This window comes from Lynx rufus, unplaced genomic scaffold, assembly GCF_022079265.1.
Source record: "Lynx rufus isolate CCGP_SWC_20201006 ecotype Redwood Valley unplaced genomic scaffold, mLynRuf1.p SCAF_10, whole genome shotgun sequence".
NCBI classification, from domain to species: Eukaryota; Metazoa; Chordata; class Mammalia; order Carnivora; family Felidae; genus Lynx; species Lynx rufus.
In genome coordinates this window covers 10,899,193-10,921,223 of record NW_025814824.1, presented here as the reverse complement: position 1 = coordinate 10,921,223, position 22,031 = coordinate 10,899,193, and the positions used below count along the sequence as shown (strand labels likewise).

Below are 22,031 nucleotides of genomic sequence, written 5' to 3'. Positions count from 1 at the left end.
AACTCCAGAGCCCTTCTAGGGGTGCATGGGTGGCTCAGTTGGTTGAGCATCCGACTTTGGCTCAGGTCATGATCTCGTGACTTGTGGGTTCGAGCCCCACGTTGGGCTCTGTGCTGACAGCTCAGAGCCTGGAGCCTGCTCCGGATTCTGTCTCCCTTTCTCTCTTCCCCTCCCCCACTCACACTCTGTCTCTCTCAAAAATAAATAAACATTAAAAAAATTCTTTTTTTAATCCAGACCCCTTCCACATCAGATAAGCACCAATTATTCAACCATTTGACTGTGCTAAGAAGCACAGAGGCGCAAAACACCAAATAGGTTCGAGATCTCATTAGGCCACCTCAAGCGTTGTGGGGTTAGTTTTATATGTCAACCTGACTGAGCCCCACAGTGCCCAGATATTTGGTGAAACCTTATCCCGGGTGTGTCTGTAAGGGGGTTTCTAGAAGAGATTAGCATCCAGGAGACTGTGTAAAGTGCCCACTACCGGTGGCCTCATCTGAGAGCCCACTGAGAGCCTGGACAGAACAAGAGGCTGAGTAAGGGAGAAGTCACTCTCCCTGTCTGGCTTCAAGCTGAGACAGTGGTTCTCTCCTGCCTTTGAACCTGAACCTGGTCTCGGACTGGAACTTCCACCATCAGTTGTGCTGTTTTTCAGGCCTTGGGACTCAGACTAGAACTCTGCCATCGCTCTCCTGGGTCTACAGTCTCTGGACTTGTCAGCCTCCATAATCATGTGAGCTAACTCCCTCGCTGGGTCCGGGGCAGGTGTGGCTGTAGGTAGGCCCTTTAAGAGCCATCCCTCAGTTTGTCATAGTCCTCAGGTTGAGGGCGCGAGCCAGTTGGTCTTCAAAGCCAGATGTTTTGGGGGGGCGCATCTCTCGGGTACCAGTCTTAAAAGGTGGGGTGCCCAATGTAGAGTACGAACCCTCCCTTTCTTGGGGAGACTCTCTAGGTTTTCTGTTCTCTCCAGAGGGTGGATCATTTCACCGGTGGTGGGTTTGTGTCCCAGCCTCTTCAACCCACTTCGAAGTGGTTTCCCTCTCACTTGCCCTATGGAAAGGGGTTGCTGTGCTAGTTTTTAGGTTTTTGTTTTTGTTTTTTTCAGAGAAAATTGTTCCATATATCTGTAGATTCGGTGTGTCCATGGGAGGAGGTGAGTACCAGATATTCCTACGTTGCCATGTTGAACGGGAACCCAGGCAATTCCTTATAATAAATCTCTTTACAGCCTACTGGTTCTGTTCCTCTGGAGAACCCTAAGACAGACCCCTCACTGGAACTTTCTGAGCCACTTCCTCTCCACCTTGCTCGTCTACCATCAGAGAGTCATTGTAAGACTACAATAACCTAAGAGGACAGAAACCGTGAAGATTAAGGTATCCTCTAAACTACATACCTCCATTGGCAACATTGAACTTCACTCCAAACTCTCCAGCTGGTCCCCCAGGGCAGTGGCTGGCTGTTAGAATGATTCCACCGGCGGCCTTGATCTTTCTGATAATGCAGGAAACAGCAGGTGTCGACAAGATGCCATTCTGTCCAATAATCAGTCGTCCAATCTAGATCAGCCAAGGAAAAAAATCAATCCAGTTACACGGGATCAAAGGCATTTCAATGGGAAGTGCCCCTAGGCTCTGTTAACACACAGTCAATCACTTGCAAAAGGCATAGAGTGGGCTTTGGGTTAAGGGGTAAAGGAGAGCTCTGGCATTGCCTCCTGCCCAGTATCTCCAATACCAGTTGGGGCACCCACATGTAGCAGCCAACTATTAAGCTGTAAATTGGACCTGCCCCATTGATTTTTAGTAGTTTGAAATTATTGTCAAGTCAGCTAACATACAGTGTATACAATGTGCTCTTGGTTTGGGGGGTAGATTCCCATGGTTCATCGTTTACATACAACACCCAGTGCTCATCCCAACAAATGCCCTCCTCAATGCCCATCATCCACTTTCCCCTCTCCCGCCCCCACCATCAGTGCTTAGTTTGTTCTCTGCATTCAAGAGTCTCTTATAGTTTGCTTCCCTCTCTGTTTGAAACTGTTTTTTCCCCTTCTCTTCCCCCATGGTCCTCCATTAAGCTTCTCAAGTTCCACATATGAGTGAAAACATGATATCTGTCTTTCTCTGAATTATTTCACTTAGCATAATACCTTCCAGTTCCTTCACATTGTTGCAAATGGCAGGATTTCATTCTTTCTCATTGCCAAGTAGTATTCCATTTTATATATTTTATATATATATATTCCATTTTTATATATTTCATATATATATATATATATATATATGTACATACATACACACACACACACACACACACACATCTCTTTATCCATTCGTCAGCTGATGGACATTTGGGCTCTTTCCATAATTTGGCTATTGTTGAAAGAGCTGCTATAAACATTGGGGTACATGTGCCCCTCCAGTTCTGATGACCAAAGGGTTAGCATGAAGGTTCTTAGAACCTTAGAACCTTCATGAAGGTTCCTCTACACAAGAGGTTCTTAGTTTGTTACTGGCTTAGAAACTCTGCACATGAACATGCTAGAAATTATAAGAAAAAAGAAATGTAGGTTTTCTCTGCTTCATCCCCTTCTTCTCTCTGCCTGAGCACAAATTCATACAGAAGAGTCCTGGCTTCCTATAGCCTTGTCGTCAGCAGGTGTATTTGAATGCACTCAGAACAACCACTCTTATGAAGGCAAGAATTTTATTTCTGCCACTGACAGTGTGTGTTGGGACACTGGAGAAACTATCTGGCCATGCTAGGCAGAGATCTGGAAGTCATCCATGGGTGTGGCCAGAGTCTTTCTGTAGCTACTAAGCTGAATTTTAAAAAAGAAAGCCACATAGCCCTACAGAGTATTACTCGGTATGCTTTGTCTTAAAATAGAGACCAATGTCATCTAATCCCGTGGTTCTCAAATGTTACTACAATTCAGAATCCCTAAGGAAGCCTTCAAGTTACCAATATTCAGACGGCATCTCAGACTAATTATACTGGCCTATCTAGGAGTAGGTCAAGGTTTCATAGTCTTTAAAGCTCTACAGGTGATTTCAATGTTCAGCTGAGCTTGGTGATCAAACCCCCTTGTTACTCGAGGGACCAGCAACATGGGCACCACCGGTGAGCTTGATAGACCTGCGAACAAACTCTAGCATTGCTAGAAGTAGGTCACCGACCAAATATGACAATGAGGGAAGACACAGAAAAAAATGTGCAAAGAACAACAGAGTCCTGGGACGATTTAGTATAGAAAGACCCACAACATCCCCAGAGTACATATTTTCAAGTGGAGGAGACAGACCATAAACAAAACAGCCTAATAATAATATTTGCTAGTCAGATATGTATTAGGAAGGAAATCAGCAGGGTTCTGTGATAGAGAATAGTGGGATGTCAATTTCAATAACAGCAATAAACATGACGATCATAATAGCCGTGCAATGGGAATTCCTAGAAGGCTTTAGGCAGTGGAAGTGACCTGATATCATTTACATTTTAAAAGGTCACAGGATGAGGGGCGCCTGGGTGGCTCAGTGAGTTAAGCGTCTGACTCTTGATTTTGCTCAGGTCATGATCTCACAGTCACGAGATGGAGCCCCACGACGGACTCCACGCCTGAATGCAGAGCCTGCTTGGGATAAAACAAATAAATAAACATTTTTTGAAAAATAAATAGATCACAGAACGAGCAGTCCAAACGACCTTTTTAAAAAGCAAGTTGTATCATGTCAGCAAAACGTTTCAATGACTTTTGCACCAACCCAAAGTAAAGCCAAAGTTGTCAATGTCTTCTGTAAGCCCTGCAACACCTGATGCCCTCCGCTGTCCTCCTTCCTCTGCTCTAGCCGTACTGGCTGGTTTACCATCCCTCAGACACATCAAGCATGATCAGGGCCTTTGTCTTTGCTCTTCCCTCTGCTTAGAACTCTCTTACCCAGATATTTGCATGCCTGCCTCCTTCTATCTTTTGGGGTTTCTGTCCCAATGTCAACTAATCAGAGACAGCACCCTTGACAGACCTGTATAATACAGCACCCACACATTCCTAATTTTCCTATTGCCCTCTCTTTCGTTTAGCCTGTTTTAATCTTCTGTAGTATGTATATTACCACCTAATACTTCCCATTATTATTCATTTATTTCCCTGCTTTATAGAAGCTCTAAGGTCTTTGTTTTCTTCACTGCTATATTCTGACAATCTAGAACAAACCTATTATGTAGTAAGAACACAATTAATATGTTGAATTAATTCACTGGAAAAACGAACGGCTGCTATGTGAAGAATGCATTAGAGTGATGAGCCGAAAGATCAGGTGGAAGGCTATCACAGCAGAGCTGAGTATGGATAGTCTTGGACTAGGCAAGAGGCAGGAGAAATGAAATGAAGAGATTCTATTTGAGATTTTGGAAGAGGGAGAATGAAAAGAACACGTAGTTGGAATGAAATACGGAAGACTGGAACTCTGGTAGCCAGCCTTCAAGATGGCGCCCAATGACCCTTGCCTTCTGGTAGTGGGGTCTTTGCGCAGACCCTCCCACACCAACAGGGCAGAACCGCGTGGTGAGTAGAACACTGAAGAACTGAGAGTGTGTGGCTTCCAAGGTGAGGCCATACATGACACTGTCGCTTCCGTCTTGCTCTCTTGGATCGTTGACTCACTCTACAGGGGACCAGCCATTCTGTCATGAAGACACGCAAGGAGCCCTGCATAAGCACCCATAGGGAGAGGAACTGACAGCCAGCGGCAACTAGCCAGTTGTGCGAGTGGATCATCTTGCAAAGGATCCTCCGGTCCCTGTCAAACCTTCATATGACAAAGACCCCAGGAGTATGTGACTGTGACCTCATGAGAGTCCCCAGGTGAGAACAACCTATCTAGCTGTGAGCCAAATTCTCACCTATCTAGCTGTGAGCCAAATAAAGATTCGTGATCATTTTAGGCCATCAGTTGCATCATAATTTCTTGCACAGCAATGAACAACGAATACAAGGGCCAGTGAGGGAAAGAATCCACTCCCAGATTTCTACCTTCAATAACTTAATGGGTGATGGTGTCATTTATCAAGATGGGAAAGACACAGGGACAATAATCACACTAGTCACCGCCCTCAAGGAATAAGTCTGTAGATTCACGACTCTGAAAAACATTTGTAACCTTTGTTCACAAATTTCTGTCTCTCCCACCTTTTAGAATTGCTCGTAAAGAAACAATCTTTAAGGGGGGGGGGCCAGGAGAGGAATGTGTGTGTAGATAATTCTTACAGTGGTATTCGTTAGAAGTGAAAAATTAAAAACAATCTTTATAAATAAGAGAGAATAAATAATGAAGGACCTATCAAGTAAAGCGTGATGCACCAACATACAGAATATTCCTCAGCCATTTTAAAGGATAATTACCAAGGTTGTGCAGCTGTGGTAGACTTAGTTCACAGCCCACAAAACGTTATGATCCCCTTCCACAGGACAGACGTGTCACTGAATAGCACCCCCCTCCAGCCCCCAGCCAGGGGCTACATTTCCCAGACCACCCTTGCATCTAGTGTGGCCACACGACTAATTTCACAGCAGACGATAAACGAACAAGAGAACGGAACAGAAGTAACGCCTGTGCCTTCTGGGCCAAAGATGGTGAGAAACAGATCTACCTCATGTGCCTAGTTCCTTTTCCACAGACTCCGTGCAGGTGAACGCGCGGCTCTAGGAGATACAGAGCCACAAGATGGAAGCCAAGAGTCTTTGCTCAACAGCCAAAACCCTCTGACAGGGGTGAGAAATAACTCTCCACTGTGTTTAAAGGCAATAAAAGTTGTTTACTGTTAAAAAGGCTTACTTGCTATAACAAATGACATTTTCTTAAATGGTATAGAAGGAACACAGACAACGCTTTAATGCGAAATCAAAAACGCCGAATACAAAGTAAGTGTTACGCTATTACGACAATGTAAAGTTCTATATGCCTTGTGGCCAGGACTTGGAAAAAATACAAAAATAAATAGGTACAACTCATTTGTTAAGTAGTCAAGATTACAGACCAACTTTATATCTGAAATGAATCTCAATGATTTCCTTTTTGAAAAGGTACTATATATTCTGTTTAAGAAGGTTAATGTGAGAAAAAAAAAATACTTGAATGAAAATTCACCCTTTAACATTCTGGTTATCACTGATTAACAGAAGATTAAGTTCAAATTTTCTGGAAATTTTACCCAGGTAGCCCCGCTCATTAAACCACCGATACCATAAAAATGGGGTAGGGCTGTACGCTGAATATAAATCTAGTTGAGGGGCATCTGAGGCACGATAAGGGCTGGAGAAGATACATGAGAGTAAGTGACAGTGCTTCTAAGGTAAGACACGGGAAATCACAAAGATATCTGCATCCCCTGCGAATGCTCACTAAAAAGTGACTTGAGCAGGGAGTGACTTTACAAATCAAGTGGGTAGGATGACCTGTTCTGTGAATACCGGTCAGCTTCTTACCCCAGCCACTCGTGTCATTGACCGACGGGCTCAGGAACAAAGCGGCCACAGTGGCAAGAAGGGAGGTTATACATGGGCTCAGCAACATGGATTTCCTCTCGCCAAAGCCAACCTGGCTACGGCCACCCCTGGGCGTGCGATCTGCCAGGAGCAGAGACCAACACTGAGTTCCCAATATGGCATCATTCCCGAGGTGATCAGCTAACCAGCTGGTGGCGGGTTGATTGCATTTGGACCACTTCCATAATGGTGGGGAAGGAACTTCGTTCTCGCTGAAGGAGAGACACAGGAGAGAAGATACATCCAGAGGAAGAGGCAGAGATCAGAGGAAAGTGGCCACAAGCCAAGGAATGCCAAAGAATGTGGGAGCCACCGGAAGCCATAAGAGGCATGGAATGATTCTCCCTTAGAGCCCCCCAGTGGCAGCACGGCCCTGCTGGATTTCGGACTTCTGGCCTCTAGAACTGTGACAGACGAAATTTCTGTTGTTTTAAGCCACCGTGTTAATGGCAATTAGTTACAGCAGCCGTGAGAAACTAAACCAAAAGTCTCTAAACAAACGCAAAATCTATATTCATTTCCTGAGGCTCTGATGTAGCAAACTGCCATAAACGTGGTGGCTTAAAAACCAGACAAAGTGAGTCTCTCGTAGTTCCGGAGGCCAGAAGTCTGAACTCCAGCAGGGCCCCCTTCCTCCGAAGGCTTCGGGGGAGAATCTGATCCATGCCTTTACCAGCTTCTGGTGGCCGCCCTGCATTCCCGGGTTGGTGGCCGCATCACGCCATATATGTCCTTCCTCTTCACCTCACCCTCTGCTCTGCGTGGCTGTTTGTTTCCTCGTCTTCCGTCAGCTCTGCCTCTACCAGTCATCCCAAGACAAACGTCATTGGGGAAAACGTGGTTTCAAGAGCTAGTAATTGATCAAAGAAATAGAGTCTTCCGAAGCCCTGTTGTTGAAGCAAAGAGCACTCACTTTCAAAGTTAAAAGATGGAGATGGGAGTCCTGCCTCCCCCGAATTGCATCCCCCTCCTCCAACACTTCAAATTCACTTTCAGACAACAGGTTATCCCTTAAAGTACCATTTCACTTTCCAACAGAAGCCCTAGAAACGCTCCCCATCCCCCCCGGGCCAATGTAGCAGACCGTTGCAGTGCAAGGAGTCAGTCTACTTACACAAGCAGCGTTGGCTTTGTTTACGGCATTGAGGCAGCATCTGACTTGTATTCCCGAGTGAAACCCAGACCGCAGCCCGGGGGGGGGGGGGGTCCACGTCAAGGCATTCTGCTGCTCCCTCCTGACCCCCCCCCCTCGCAGGGCTTTCTCCAGTTTCCACGTGATCTGGTTTTGGCTGGAGGAGGGGGGACCAGGGTGGGCTTTCCTGCCACCGAGGAACACGTCCTTCTGTTCCCGCTTGGAAAGAGGGGCAAAGGGGACCTGAGTGCACGGTCACGTACACAAGCAACAGGTGGCACACACGTAAGGATCCCAGGTAGCCACGTGAACACTGTCACACGGACAAACGAGAGACACACGCTTTCCCAGACACACAGAGACACAGACAGACACGGCATGAGCTTGTTCCTACTGAGCCGGGACTCCTAAAATCTTAGGACAGAGAGAGCAGAGCAGGGGGCAGCATGCAATTAGCCACATTTCCCAGCTGCGGGTACTCAACCCATCTCGCTGTGTCCGTTCTCCTAACTTGCTGTCAATACCTCCCATCAGCTCTGAAACCTCACCTGGACCGCGGCAGGACTGCTGCACCCCTGCACGGGCGTAGCATCGTCGCTGACGACGATTCTCCTAAATTAGATTTAGCCACGAGTTCACAGTTTCTAATTAAGTCAAAGTCCTAGAGAGCAGCGCTGTGCAGCTGAAAGCCGCAGGCGAGGATCTCAGAGTAGGGGCAGGATTTTGACGCCACGTGAGTTTTCCCCGGTCACGTAACACTAATGAGTACGGGATTGTTTTCATGTGTGAACGAACTCCCTTAACTATGCCTCCCCCCGGATGATTTCCTTTTAGCCTTAAATAAGTCATTTGTTAAAAAGAGTCCCAAAGCGAGAAAAGAAAAAGTAAGCATGACATTCCTCAATATTCTCCACTCGCAGTGTCACAGCCCTGCAATTCCCGAAGGGAATCAGAGCACAAAAAGAGCAATAAACAGAAGCTTCCTTGATGGTTCACAGAGCGAGTGCTGTGCGGGACCACACAGCCACCGCCACGGCCATCTCCAGAGTGCATGGAAAGCCAGAGGCACAAAGACATATTTCCTGTCTTCTCGGCTAAACAAAAACCAAAACCCATGAAGAAAGGCCAAGCCAGGCTGCCATGATGGCAGGGCGTCCTTCCGCCTTTCAGCCCCAGCTGCCAGGGAGGGCCGCCAGGCTTTGTGCAGTGCGGTACATGAGGAAGCAGGAGACGGCTAAGTGGAATTTCGAGAAATAACAAACTCAAGACATGGATGTGGTTATCCAAACATCAAGGGACTTCTCCATTTGCACATGGATAATTATGCAGTTACAGGCTTTGTTACATGGAGACCAGATGGGAGTAACAGCCCATCCTCAGCTTCCCGTCCCCCTGGAAGTCTGTATGCACACACTTAGGGGCTGGAAGGGGAGACGAGAGCCCACTAGAATCGAACCAAGATGGATTTCGCATTCAGTCCCTAACTTCCGGACAGGTGCAGAGAGGTTGCAGGCATCCAGAAGTTTGGGCCAAGTTCTATTTCTCAAGAGCTCATTGAGAATCAGGCCATCTAGCCTTCCTCAGGTGCAATATGGGGGCGGTGACATTAGAACTTCTGTCCCTTCTGGTATTTAGGTAATTCAGTGCTTGGAAAATACTGAAATCTTCACCTTAAGGTACAGAACTTGGCTCATTAAAATAAGAAAGAGTCGGGGTGCCTGGGTGGCTCAGTCGGTTAAGCGGCCGACTTTGGCTCAGGTCATGATCTCGCGGTCTGTGAGTTCGAGCCCTGCGTCGGGCTCTGTGCTGACAGCTCGGAGCCTGGGGCCTGTTTCGGATTCTGTGTCTCCCTCTATCTGACCCTCCCCCATTCATGCTCTGTCTCTCTCTGTCTTAAAAATAAATAAACGTTTAAAAAATAAAAATAAATAAAATAAGAAAGGGTCTATTTGCTGCTGTTTTATGAAGTGATCAATCCAAATGAAGACCAGGATAGGAACCACTGGATCTACCTGGGTCAAGAAGGCAGAGTCGAGTGCCCAGAGATGATCTGAGATTTAGGGATCCAACAAGAAAGGAGATACAAACTGCCTCGCCACCTGCTAGCTACGTGGCTTCGGGCAAGGTGCTTCTGTCTCTTGGTTTTATTATCTAACGGATGGAGGGTGAGAGGAGGTAATGTAAGCAAGCTCCAGCTCAGTGTCTGACACCAAGTAAATACTCAGGGCCCTACCCTTGCTTTCCTTCCTCTTCCTCGTACCATTTCTTAATTCTCAGGTGTGAATTCCGTAATTCATAGCAATTGAATGAATTTGTTGTTTTGCTAACCCACAATGGTTTTCTAATTACAAATATATATAACACATATGCTATATATATATATACATATATACATTATATATAATGTATATTATATATACATATTATACATACACATATGCACATAACATATATGTTATATATTACATGTGTGTATACATATGTAACATGTATATATGTAATATATAACATATGTATGTGCATGTTGTGTGTGTTATGTGTGCATGTGCGTGTATATATTATATGTATATAATATACATTGTATATAACATATATGTGTAGATATGTTATATGTGTTATATGTGTGTATATAAGTGTATAATATATATACATATATATTATACATACACTTATATATAATTACATATATTTATGTAAATATATATAATTAAGTATAATATATATTGTATATAATATAATTATATACTATATATATGTTGTATATAATATAATATAATTATATACAACATGTATAATAAATATATATATTTCAGTAAATATATATAATTACTTATATATTATATACATTCCTTTTTTGAACATTTAGGAAGAACACATCAGCAAGAAGAAAATAAGAGTGATCTGTAAATCTAAAAATGAACACTGTTAACTTTCTGTGTGTACTGTTTGTATCTTGGTATCTCCGTTTCCCTTTCTGTCTCTTTCATTTACATAGTTCCATATTTTTGCAGAAGGGATTTTCTGTCACCTACATCTTTCACTTAATATACCCAGCCCTTCCCTGGCGTCTGTGTCTCTAGGTCACTGACTATTCTTCCACAACGCGATTTTAGCGTCTATATAGTCTTCCATTATTTAAATGTACCGTCCTTCATAGACTAATATAAAAGCGTTCTTCCACCCGAGGTTTTTAGATGTGAAACTAAAAAGCGTTTGAGGACTAAAACCACGCTACGAAATCAGGTAAACTGAATGTAGCCTGCCAATAATGAAATAGCAAATCAGTTGTAAACTGCCTACGTAAGTACAAGGTCTTTTTTCTTCGACCACCAGGCCTCCTGACTGAGAAGCTGCTGACGCCCATGGTAAGGAGTGACAGGACCATGTCTGTACCCCTGTCGTGACCTTCATCTTTTTCTTTCCTTGCCCCTGTCTGTGCCTCTGACGTGTACTGTCTCCTGCTATGTGCTATGCCGATCTCCTAACTTACCCGTGGTGTTGAGCTCACTGCAGAAAGCTGTCCCTGCAAGACAGATTCCTGCCTAGCACAGTATGATTTATGTTACTTATATTTCTTACTTTCAGCCCATCCAACTCCAGCACAAGTTCTATTCATTATCATAGAAACATAGATCATTTGGGAACATTAAGTCACCTCCTTCGGGTCTATGCAGGCTTCATATGTTTCTGAAATCTGGTCTACTCTCCTCTTGAATACATCCAGGGAAGAAGACATATATTTGGAGGAGGGGGAGTTCTGTGCACATGTGCACACACATAAGCTATTTGATAAACTTTCTAAATGCTTAAGAATACTTTCCATCTGGCACATTTATAGGTAGACAGAAAAAATTATATATATGTATATATACACACACACACATATATATATACATGAAGATACACACACACACACACACACACACACACACACGTATATGTGCCTATATGTTCCCCTCAAAACTCAGTCTCTATAGCCATGTGGTTTTTTTTTTTTTTCAGAGTAGTTGTCACAATCCATTAAAATGCATTTATGTGGCTTGTTAAATAAATTCCATCAGACCCATTTCTGTCTGGTTGGGAAATAATCACAGGCCATTTGCTAAGAGCCCCCACTCCTTATACTCTGTTCCAGTGAACTAAAGACCCCTGGCAATAAAAGATTTACAACTCAGCAAGATTCAACAATTTACTGTTATTTATGACAGCAGGGCTGGGTCTTCTGTATTATATTCCGCGTTTGCATCTGTCACTTTACGTTTGGGAGATGCTGCCCAAAAAAAGATTATGCCTCCTAACCAAACATTCAGCAAGGCTGCAGGACCAGGCACCCCTGACAAACATCCTGACCGAACACTTTAACGCATCTCTGGTGCCTACAGCTGTGCATTTTCAGACGCCTCAGCAGATTAGCGTGGAGTCTCTTAGCCTCTGCCTGGTCTGTTCCTCTCAGTAATCTCTCACGTGGCCCAGTCCATTAGGCTGGAAAATCCTCATGAAACGAGCAGATTAAGAGCTGGCTTCGGTAGAGGGGTGTTCTGCTTTAACACAGCGCGAGCCTCAGAAAGGTTTAAGGTGTGGAAAAGCTTGGCCTGGACTCGGCTAATTTCGTAACAGGAAATAATGCACAGACCCTGCGAAGAAAAACAATCCTTTGAGTTCAAGTCCATGCCAGAGCAGCTGTTGCCACCTCGATGTCTGAGGCAGGGTGTGTGTGTGCATGTGTGTTTGTGTGTGCATGAGTGTGTGTGTGTGTGTGTGTGTGTGTGTGTGGCATGAGTGGCGTGTGCACGCACGAGGAGCGGGGACGGGATGGTGACTTCAGGAGTCACCGCCCAAGCCTTAGCCCGCAGCATGGCGGAGTACCAAAAGTCCAGTAGAAGCCTTACCAAAGAACTGTGATCTCCACAGCAACAGGCATTTTCTGATCCGTAAAGCTACCGAGACTAAAAGAAAATGTACACGTGCACACGTCCTTTTATTCTATTCGGAGGGAAAGAGTTTGGTGATAATTGTGTTACATGAATAAATAACTCCTAATAATCCGTTACCATCTTCAATCGTCCCATCCACCCTGGAAGATGTGTAGAAAGTGGTTTTACCTTCCCAATTTTGATAAAGGAGGAAGCAAATCCCAGAAGGCCAAGTGACTTCTCCACGGTCACATAAGTTACAAATGGTAGTGTCATCATTCAAACCCAGAGCTTCTCCTTTTTGCTTTGTTATTCTTTACTGATGTGTTGAATGACCAAAGCAATGCACATCCATGGATGATCATTTAGTAAAGAGAAGTATATGACATAGTAAGGGAGAAGATTCTCCTTCCCCCGCCATATGCACCCACATACCCCAGACGTATTCACTGTTACCTGTTAGCTGGAGTATGTCCTTCCAACCCTATTTTCTATGCCTACCCAACAGTGGCATCATGCTACCCATGATCCCCTACTAATTGCTTTGTTTCACTGAATATAAACGATCATTCACAGCCTTTTCATGTCCATATAGGTCCACCTCCTTTGTTCATGCGTTTTAACGCATCCATGGTGTGACCGTGCCATAAATTATGTACCTGTTCTCTCCTGTTAAACATATAAATGTTTACACGTTTCTCTTTTGCAAAAGCGGCAGTGAGTATTCTTGTACGTAGACGTTTCCACATTCGTATCAGGAAATTTACAGGATAGATTCTTAGATTAAGGGATTCTTGGATTATTGGATAAATAGTCCATTACTTTTGACACACACTGCCAAACTGCCCAGCCAAAAGGTTTATCGATTTAACTCCCATTTAACATGACAATTTAACATGTCGATTTAACATGACAGTTTTCCAACATTCACGCCAACCCTGAGTGCTTTCAATTTTTTTCATCTTGATGGATTTTTTTTGTTTCTATTTCTTCAGTTATTAATGAGGATGTCCTTTTCAGGTGTTTGTCGTTGTAGTTGACAATAGTTCTTCTGAATTTTCTGAATTTTTTTTACTAACTTGGAAAAGCTTTTCATACACTACGTATATTAACCATTTGTTATAAAACTCTCCTCCCAGTATTCTGTGGCATCTTTTGCCAAATAGAATAAACACTGGTCTTCTGATTTCAACTTTTCTCTTTCCATTAGAAAGCCCTAAAAACAAAACCAGATACCCCTAGCCACAAAAGAGGACTCTTCTTAGAGGAAAATAATAGAAGGGCAACAATTAAATATTATATTTATGCAAAACACCTACAGGTAGAGACTTGGAAAGGGAAAGAAAATTTCTGTGACTTTATGCCAAGGGAAAGGATTTCTTTGGAGATTGAGCGTTCCTGAAAATTTTCTCTTCCTACGAATACAAGCATCACTCCAAAATTTGACATCACTAAAAATATAGGAGATGAAAGGTATTTAAAGCTTAAGAAAATGTGGATGTTAACAAGCCTTGTATATATTCCAGATATCCTCTTATTCGTAATCAGTGAGAGTCAAGTCAGATAAAAGGACCCAAAGATTTACCTTTGGCTATGCAAGTGTAAACATTAAAGGCATATTGGCCAAATCATGAGTGCTGGCAATAACTGTCAAAGCTGTAGGCTAACAAAGGACACTGAGCTTTCTACCTTCGATTTAAAAATCCCTGGGAAATCCAGACCTTTTTATCCCCCTGCCTGTTATTCTCAAATAATCCTGTTCAAATCCTATTACAGGATTCGCTTACCTAACTGTTGTCTAACACAAGAGTGGCTAGGGCCCAAAAGATAGAGGTTAAGGTTAGTGAAGCCAATACCGATGCTTAGATTCCTCAAAACTAGGTTCCAACTTCTATCCCTCAAGTCTTAACAGAAACTACCAAACTTGCATAGTTCACGAAGGGCTCAGAGAGAACAGATGTTTTATAGAAAATTCGTAGGGCAAGTTTCACACATACTGTTGCTGGTGTGTGTGTGTGTGTGTGTGTGTGTGTGTGTGTGTGTGTGTTCAATAAACATCATTATGCTTTATCCCAAGATTTAATAAAGTAGCTTAGTTAAAAATGTCATCTGGGTCTCTGGACACATTCAACAAAGCTTAAAATAACCCACCCCAGCAACTGGGAGGGCCCAGCTGTTCACAAAACCTCTCCCATTCCTTTTCCTTCCCCATTAAAAAAAAAAGAGTGAATGAAGACTTGAGGCTAAAAGATTCAAGGATGAACTGACTGAACAGGAAGATGGATGGAGCCAAGGACACCCTAAAATTTGCTATTTCTCATATAATAGACTTGCCACTTCCAAAACCCAGGGATGGGGATTTGGGAGGGGAAGCAAGATAAAGTTCTAGCAGTCTCTTTAGGGCTTTCTTGTGTATCCCAAACCCGCTCTTCCTAATGTCTGGGCCACAGCAGCTCATTCCATTCACCTATTCTGTAGTGAACACCGGAAAATGCAGAGCAGTCACCATCCGGTTCTGTTTCCCTTCTGGAGACAAGACCTGAAGCCGGCCCAGCCCAGGTTTCCAGATCCATTCCAGGAAAGAAGGTTTCAGTGTTGAGACACCGGCTTGCTTCCCTCTGGACATCCCACACACCACCACATCCCACCCTGCCTCCCTTGCAAATCTATTTTCCTTTTTCTTTGGGGCCACATCAAAATTTGTAACCCAGATAGTTCTAAGAAATGTCAAGGCAGGTGCATTCCCATTCTTTGAAACAACCACCTTTTTGTGGCCCATTAGAATCAAACACAATCAGTGTAAGCAACCTTCTCGAAGCCACACCCAAGTCCCTTGCTGACCCAGCCTTCTTCATACCACTGCCCTTCAACTTCTACCCCTAAAAGACTTCACAAGGCATTGAGGAGTTCTTGAATTCTGTAAGCTGAATGGTACTGCTAACATTACCATTACCATTGGTGATTATCCCATAGCCAGTATGGTGTGTGGCCGATCAACAAAAGGATTTTCTCTCAGCTAAAACTTGCGACAGAGCTCTATGCCGTTCTGTTCAATACATGCAGTCAAATCATTATTGTATGAGATGTATTCACGGGCCGCAATAATATTCCCTGACACTTCTTAAAGCTACGGATGTTACAAAACGCTTTTGGTGGCAGCTCTCCATTTGATTCCCAGGATAATTCAGCCATGCTGTCATACCCAATTTATAGATGAGGAAACAAGTGGTTTCTAGGTATTTCAAGAGGCTGAAACATTTGGTCTGCAACTTGTACAACAGAGCTAGGAAAAGAAAGTGAGCCTTCCAGCTGCCGGCACAGTGATTTTTCCACCATACCTCATTGTCTCCCAGGCTAAAGTCAAAAGAGAGTGTGGTTATCATAGGACGAAATCTCATTTGGGTTTGCCAAATATGCCTTGGTAGCATTGGGTGCCCTACTTTAGTTAACTTCAAGTTGCTTTTGGTTGTAACGGTCTGGCTCTGCTGAAAAAAATACTAGATTTTAAATGTTAAGTTATATGGCAGTGAGAAAGAATGAAGTCCTGCCATTTGCAGCAACATGGATGGAACTGGAAGGTATTACGCTGAGTGAAATAAGTCAGTCAGAGAAGGATAGGTATCATATATTTTCACTCATATGTGGATCTTGAGAAACTGAACAGAAGACCATGGGGGAAGGGAAGGGGAAAAAATAGTTACAAATAGGGAGGGAGGCAAACCATAAGAGACTCTTAAATACAGAGAACAAAGAGGGTGGATGGTGGGGCTGGGGCTGGGGGGCGGGGAGGGATATTGGGTGACGGGCACTGAGGAGGGCACTTGTTGGGATGAGCACTGGGTGTTCTACGTAAGCCACTTTGACAATAAATTATATTCATAAAAAAACAAAATAAAAATAAACAAATGTTAAGAGACAGAGCTGTGCTCTCCAGTATGATAGCTATTAACCGCTTGTAGCTATTTGAATTTAAATTTCAGTATTAATTAAATAATACGTAAGATTCAGTTCTTCAGTCACAGCAGGTGCATTTCAAGTGTTTGATAATCACATGTGACTAGTGGCTAGGACAGATTACAGAACCTTTCCACCACCATAGAAAGTTCTATCGGACAGCGATGATACACAGTGTCATCTCCAGAGACAGAAGACTTTAGACAAAGTCAGAAATGTCTTGAGGCAGACACAGCGCTGCCATCTGTCCAGTATTAAAGGTATTTTAGGACTTGAAAAAAAAAAAAAAGATTAGAACAACGAGAGGAGAGAGAGACGCCCTTAGTCACACATGGGTCCACCCAGAGGAAGGCAAAGACATTTATTCATAATGTAGCCATTATTTGCATTTAGCTCTTGAAATCTTCATGAGATTAGAACAAATTGACACCTAGAGAATTTAAACCCCTGCAGAGTACCTGAAGCAGATGGAAAAAGAAATAGGATAAAAGATCAATTAGTTACAAACTAAGTTTAAATTAGCAATAAAGTTTCCCAGTTCTTTTAAATGATGCTCTTTACTCCTCATACTTAGTATTTTTCTTTTGCTGTATATAGTATGACACAGTTTGTATCTTTAAAAGAGAATTAAAATACTTCCGGGGACTTTTTAGATAAGTTCACACAGCCACATAAAAATTACAAAAACAGGTTTAAAAAATCTCTTCTTCTTTATTTACTAATCCATTCAAATTCATTGTATACAAATTCAAGAGTCCATAGTGATATTCAAAAGAGGAAAAGCAAAACAAAATTCACGTGTCACCAGTGGAAGTAGCTATTTCACCAAATCCTTATTCTGAAAGGTGGTAATTTAAACAGAGAAAGAGGGGCACCGAGGTGGCTCAGTTGGTTGAGCATCTGACTTCAGCTCAGATGATCCCACAGTTGCCAAGTTTGAGCCCCTCATAGGGTTCCCTGCTGTCAGTGCAAGCCCACTTTGGATCTTCTGTCCCCCGCTCTCTCTCTGCCCTCCCCCATTCTCTCTCTCTCTCTCTCTCAAAAATAAACATTTTTGAAAGAGAGAAAGATAAACATGTGTTCTGCTGTTCCAGAAGGAACTATATTACAGAATAACCAAATAGCCCAATAGTGAGGAAAATGCCCAGTTCATAAGAAAATGGAGCTAAACGCATGTAGATGGAATTAGAGAATTCAAAAATCATTTTGCAAACCCTAATGAAATAAACCACTCAAGCCAGGATCATTAACAGACGCTCAAACCATCAGATAAAAGTTGATAGGAAAGGGATATTCACATGGTACAAAGTTCACTCTGCAGGCTACTGGCTAGTTTCAAGGGGGAAAATACTGGAAGATAGAGGCAATCACCACAATAGCCCTATAATCATCTCAGCATCACGAATAATGGGTCGACCAGAGAATGTTTCCTAACAAGGTATAACACGAATATACATCAGTGCCTATAAAATTGTCTTGCAAAAGAAAAAAAGAAAAAGAAAAGAAATATTGAGCCTGAATCTAATGAAACCTTTAGAACTAATTTCTAGCACGCGCACACACACACACACACACACACACACACACACACAGGAAATATAGTGAAAAGTTAAATGACACCATAAAAAAAAAGATCAGAAAATTCAAGTAAGGGTCGGGGGTGGAGGGGAGCATTCTACAGGACAACCAATCAAGCTAGTCTCTTCAACAAGTCAGTTTCATTAATACGAAATAAAAATAAAGAGGGAGGTATTTTCTAGATTAAAAGAGACTTAAGACAAATAACCAAATCCACTGTGTGTTCCTTGAGTAGAAGAAACTAGTCTGAAAAAATAGCTATGAAAGACATTTCAGAATAATTGAGGAGATCTGAATGTGTACTGGGTAATAAGCGATACAAAGAAATCATGTTTTATTTTATTTGGGATGATAATGATATTGTAACTATCAAGAAAATGGTTCTCAGTTTTTACAGATCCACACTGAATTTAGGGATAAAATGTCATTTTCTTTAATATACTTTAAAATACATTAGCCCTCAAAAAAAGATGAAACATATATAGAAAAAAAATGTGAACGATCTAGGGTATGGGCATATGGATGTCATTTATCTACTCTCCCCACTTTTCCAAAAGTTTGAAATTTTCATAATTTTATAATAAAAAAAATTTTATCCCAAATTGAATAGGTATATGTCTGAGAAGCTATTTCAAACTCGATAGTATATTAAAACATAAGTAGTGCATCCACCATTTTGGAGATTCCAAACTTCTGTTCCCCTTCAGCAATTATATAATCGAAGAGCAACTGCTGGGTTGTTTTTTTTTTTTTAACATTAAACTGTATAGTAAAATCAACTTTTTCTATCAAAACCAAGATTTTTCAGATACAGAGAATGCAACCCACACAGTCACATCCAAGTCAGTTCCAAGAGAATACATTGTATGTTTCTACAATCTTTCTAGCCTATTATGAATATCTAACGCGAACGCTTTCTAAAAAGGCAAGAATCAAAAGCTTTCAGAATCAAAACTCCTCATTCCTGAGTGTAACTCCGCAGGCCAAGTCAGGGGGCAAGCTCCTTCTCATCAATTACCCATCATTCAAGACCAATCTGGCTTTTGGTAAACCCCCGTTCTCCTGAAGCCAGCCTTCAGGTCATTCATTCGCTTCAGCAAAAGCCCTCAAGAAGGTGAACGAAATGAGGAAAAAAATAGGTTAAAACTGGCTTCCTGAAACACTGATAAATGTGGACCATTCCCTTCGCCCATACCCACCGATTTTAGAAATAATGCTTTCGGATACTTTAAGAGATGGTGCTTATATGTGTATTTTAACTTGTCACTCTGTCCCACGGAACAACCACCAGGTTAAGTGTGACTCTATCTTAACCATTTATTAACATACACTATCTCCTAAAATCAACTCTACCCTTAACGTAAATGAAATGTGTTTATCAGAGGAGACCCACTGAAGAGGTCGTGGAGTCCTGATCATCAAGCGTGCCAAGAAATAAGAAAGCTTCATAATAATTTGCCCGTGCAAATCAACAACTGTAGCTTCTCAAATCTCACCCGCGATAAATGAGCGGATATTTCTCTCATGTCCCGGAAAAAGTGGCCCGGGAAAGAATATGAAAGCTGCCACAGCTCCCCCAAGGCCCATTATTCTCCGTCACTCCACGGGAACAGCTGTGTCCGACAGAGTAAAAGACCGTTCGTCAACCTGTCTCCAACTCCCCGATTCAAGCCAACTTCCATCAATCCCAAGTACGGAACCAGAGAGAAATACAAGTCTTGAATCTCTAGCAGCATCGTCTCCACCACCCATCACACGCCTCGGCTCTTTTCTCCTAATTGCTTTTGGGTTATTTTACTTAAAAAAAAAAAATCCACTTCCATCATCCCTAAAACACTAAGCATGGACAGCCCTAAAGATTAAAAAAAGAAAGAAGTTGAGAACGCTAAACAGAGGGGATCAGGAAGGCAAAAGGGAGTCCAAATGCCAGATAATTATCTAGTGTGTTTTTTTAAAAATTTTTTAATGCTTATTTTTGAGAGAGAGACAGAGAGAGAGAGAGAGAGAGAGAGAGAGAGAGCGCACAAGTGGGGAGGGGCGGAGAGAGAGGGAGACACAGAATCCAAAGCGGGCTCCAGGCTCTGAGCTGTCAGCACAGAGCCTGATGCGGGGCTCGAACCCACGAACTGTGAGTTCATGACCTGAGCTGAAGTCAGACACTTAACTACTGAGCCACCCAGGCACCCCATTCAGTTTCTTTCTTTTTTTTAATGTTCACACCCCCATACACATCTGCAGAGATTTCACTTAAATGTGCTATGTACGTGCACCCGACCGTATTACCAAGACTGAAATTACTCTTTTCGACAATGTTTCCCACAGAGACCCCTGCAGTGAGGGGTCCCTCTTGCAGACATGGTGGGAAAGCTGCCCTGCCTGGTTGCGGAAGGAGGAAATTGGGGTATGGGATGATGCCAGAAGGTGTTTCTAGTTGTAGGACAGAAAGGGAGGAGGGAGAAGAAGGGAAAACCCAAGGTCTGAGAACTCAGATGGCAAGAGAAGCCTGCAGAGGTCGTGGGAGAACAGAGAGGAAATCAGGAGGGACACAGAATGGGGGGAAGAGACAGGAAACGCAGTCAAACGCCAAAGAGCATCTTGCAGAGGAATTAGGAATTGCTTCAAGGAAGGCATCGTAAGCCTCGTCTCCGATCATTCGATCATTCGGAGCTACCCCCACACACACAACTGCGAGCCCAGGCTGTAGAGCATCAAACTGATCTCCACCCCAACCCTACCCTCATCAGATCAACAGTGAAGTAATTGCCCTGGGTTCACAAACCACTTATATTAAAAAAAACCTTTAGGGTGCACTCTTGCCAAATGCGTCAGGGATCAACGCTGGTGTGTGTGTGTGTGTGTGTGTGTGTGTGTGTGTGTGTACCCGCGGGTGTGTTTGAGACAACACTCCTGTTCAATTTCTGGCGGAGCCAAAATTTAGGGTGGAAGGAGGGGACAGCAGATAGAACACGGGAGGGGAAAAAAAAAAAGAAGGAAAAAGGGGGGAAACACTGCGCTGCCGGCCTAGGGAAGACGCGCGGGTTGGAAGGGCAGTGGACGCGGGTCAGAACAAATAGTTGTGAAGGGCTGGGGAGAAGGCCCAACAGGACCGCGGGCAGGTGCGGGACGCGGGCCGAGTCCGGGCGAGGTCAGGGCGACGCGGCGGGGTCCCCGGAGGCGGAACCCTGAAGGCCTTGGGGGCGGTGGGCGCTGACACCGTGGGGCGTCCCGGACGCGGGGAGGCTGCGGGCCTCGGCGGCGGGCCGCTGGAGGAGAGGACCCGGGATGGGGGGCGGGGGCGGGGGCGGGGGACGGCGGACGGGAAGCGAGGCTCGGCCGGGGCGGGTCACTCACCCCGTTGGCCGCGGCCATCTGCACCACGATCTCGGTGGCCGTCCTGCTGAAGTACCTGCCGTCGCTGCCCACCACCATGGTGCAGCCCTGGCGGTCGCGCAGGTCGATGGACGACAGCACGCTCTGGATGAAGTTGGGCAGGTAGTTGCGCTGGCCCTCGAAGAGGCCGGTGGGCCGCCGCAGCCCCCCGCCGCCGGCCGGCCGCTGGTCCTCGTAGGGCACCGTGGGCACCGTCAGCACCGGGATGGGGCTCCCCTCCATGGCGCCTCCTGGCCGGTCCTGCCGCGGCTCCCGGGAGCCGGAGGGAATCTGCCGCCCGCCGGACGCCCCCTCCCCCTCCCCACCAGCCTGGCGGCGCGCCCGGGCTCCGCCTCGCGCCCCGGGCCCCCCCTCCGCCGCCGGCCCTGCGCCCTCCGGCGGCACCGACAGCCGTCCCTCCCCGCGCCGCCCCGGCAGAGTTCGGCTCCCACCCCCCAAGAAAGTTTGCTCCTGCCCCACTCCCTCTTGGGCCGGAGCTCCGGAGGCGCTGGCAGTGTCGAGCCCCAGCTGGAGT

The 22,031-nt window shown here is 44.4% G+C and overlaps 1 protein-coding gene across 1 annotated transcript in view; it reads right to left on the bottom strand.

Moving 5' to 3' along the window:
- Window positions 1-21,739, bottom strand: part of PGM5 (phosphoglucomutase 5) — a 179,269-nt gene extending 157,530 nt beyond the window's left edge. Inside the window, exons 1-2 of the mRNA XM_047097450.1 lie at window positions 21,479-21,739; window positions 1,400-1,562 (exon numbers count right to left, since the gene is read on the bottom strand). Coding sequence (XP_046953406.1) covers window positions 1,400-1,562; window positions 21,479-21,739 — 424 coding nt within the window. The remainder of the gene's footprint in view (window positions 1-1,399; window positions 1,563-21,478) is intronic.
- Window positions 21,740-22,031: the final 292 nt, after the last annotated feature.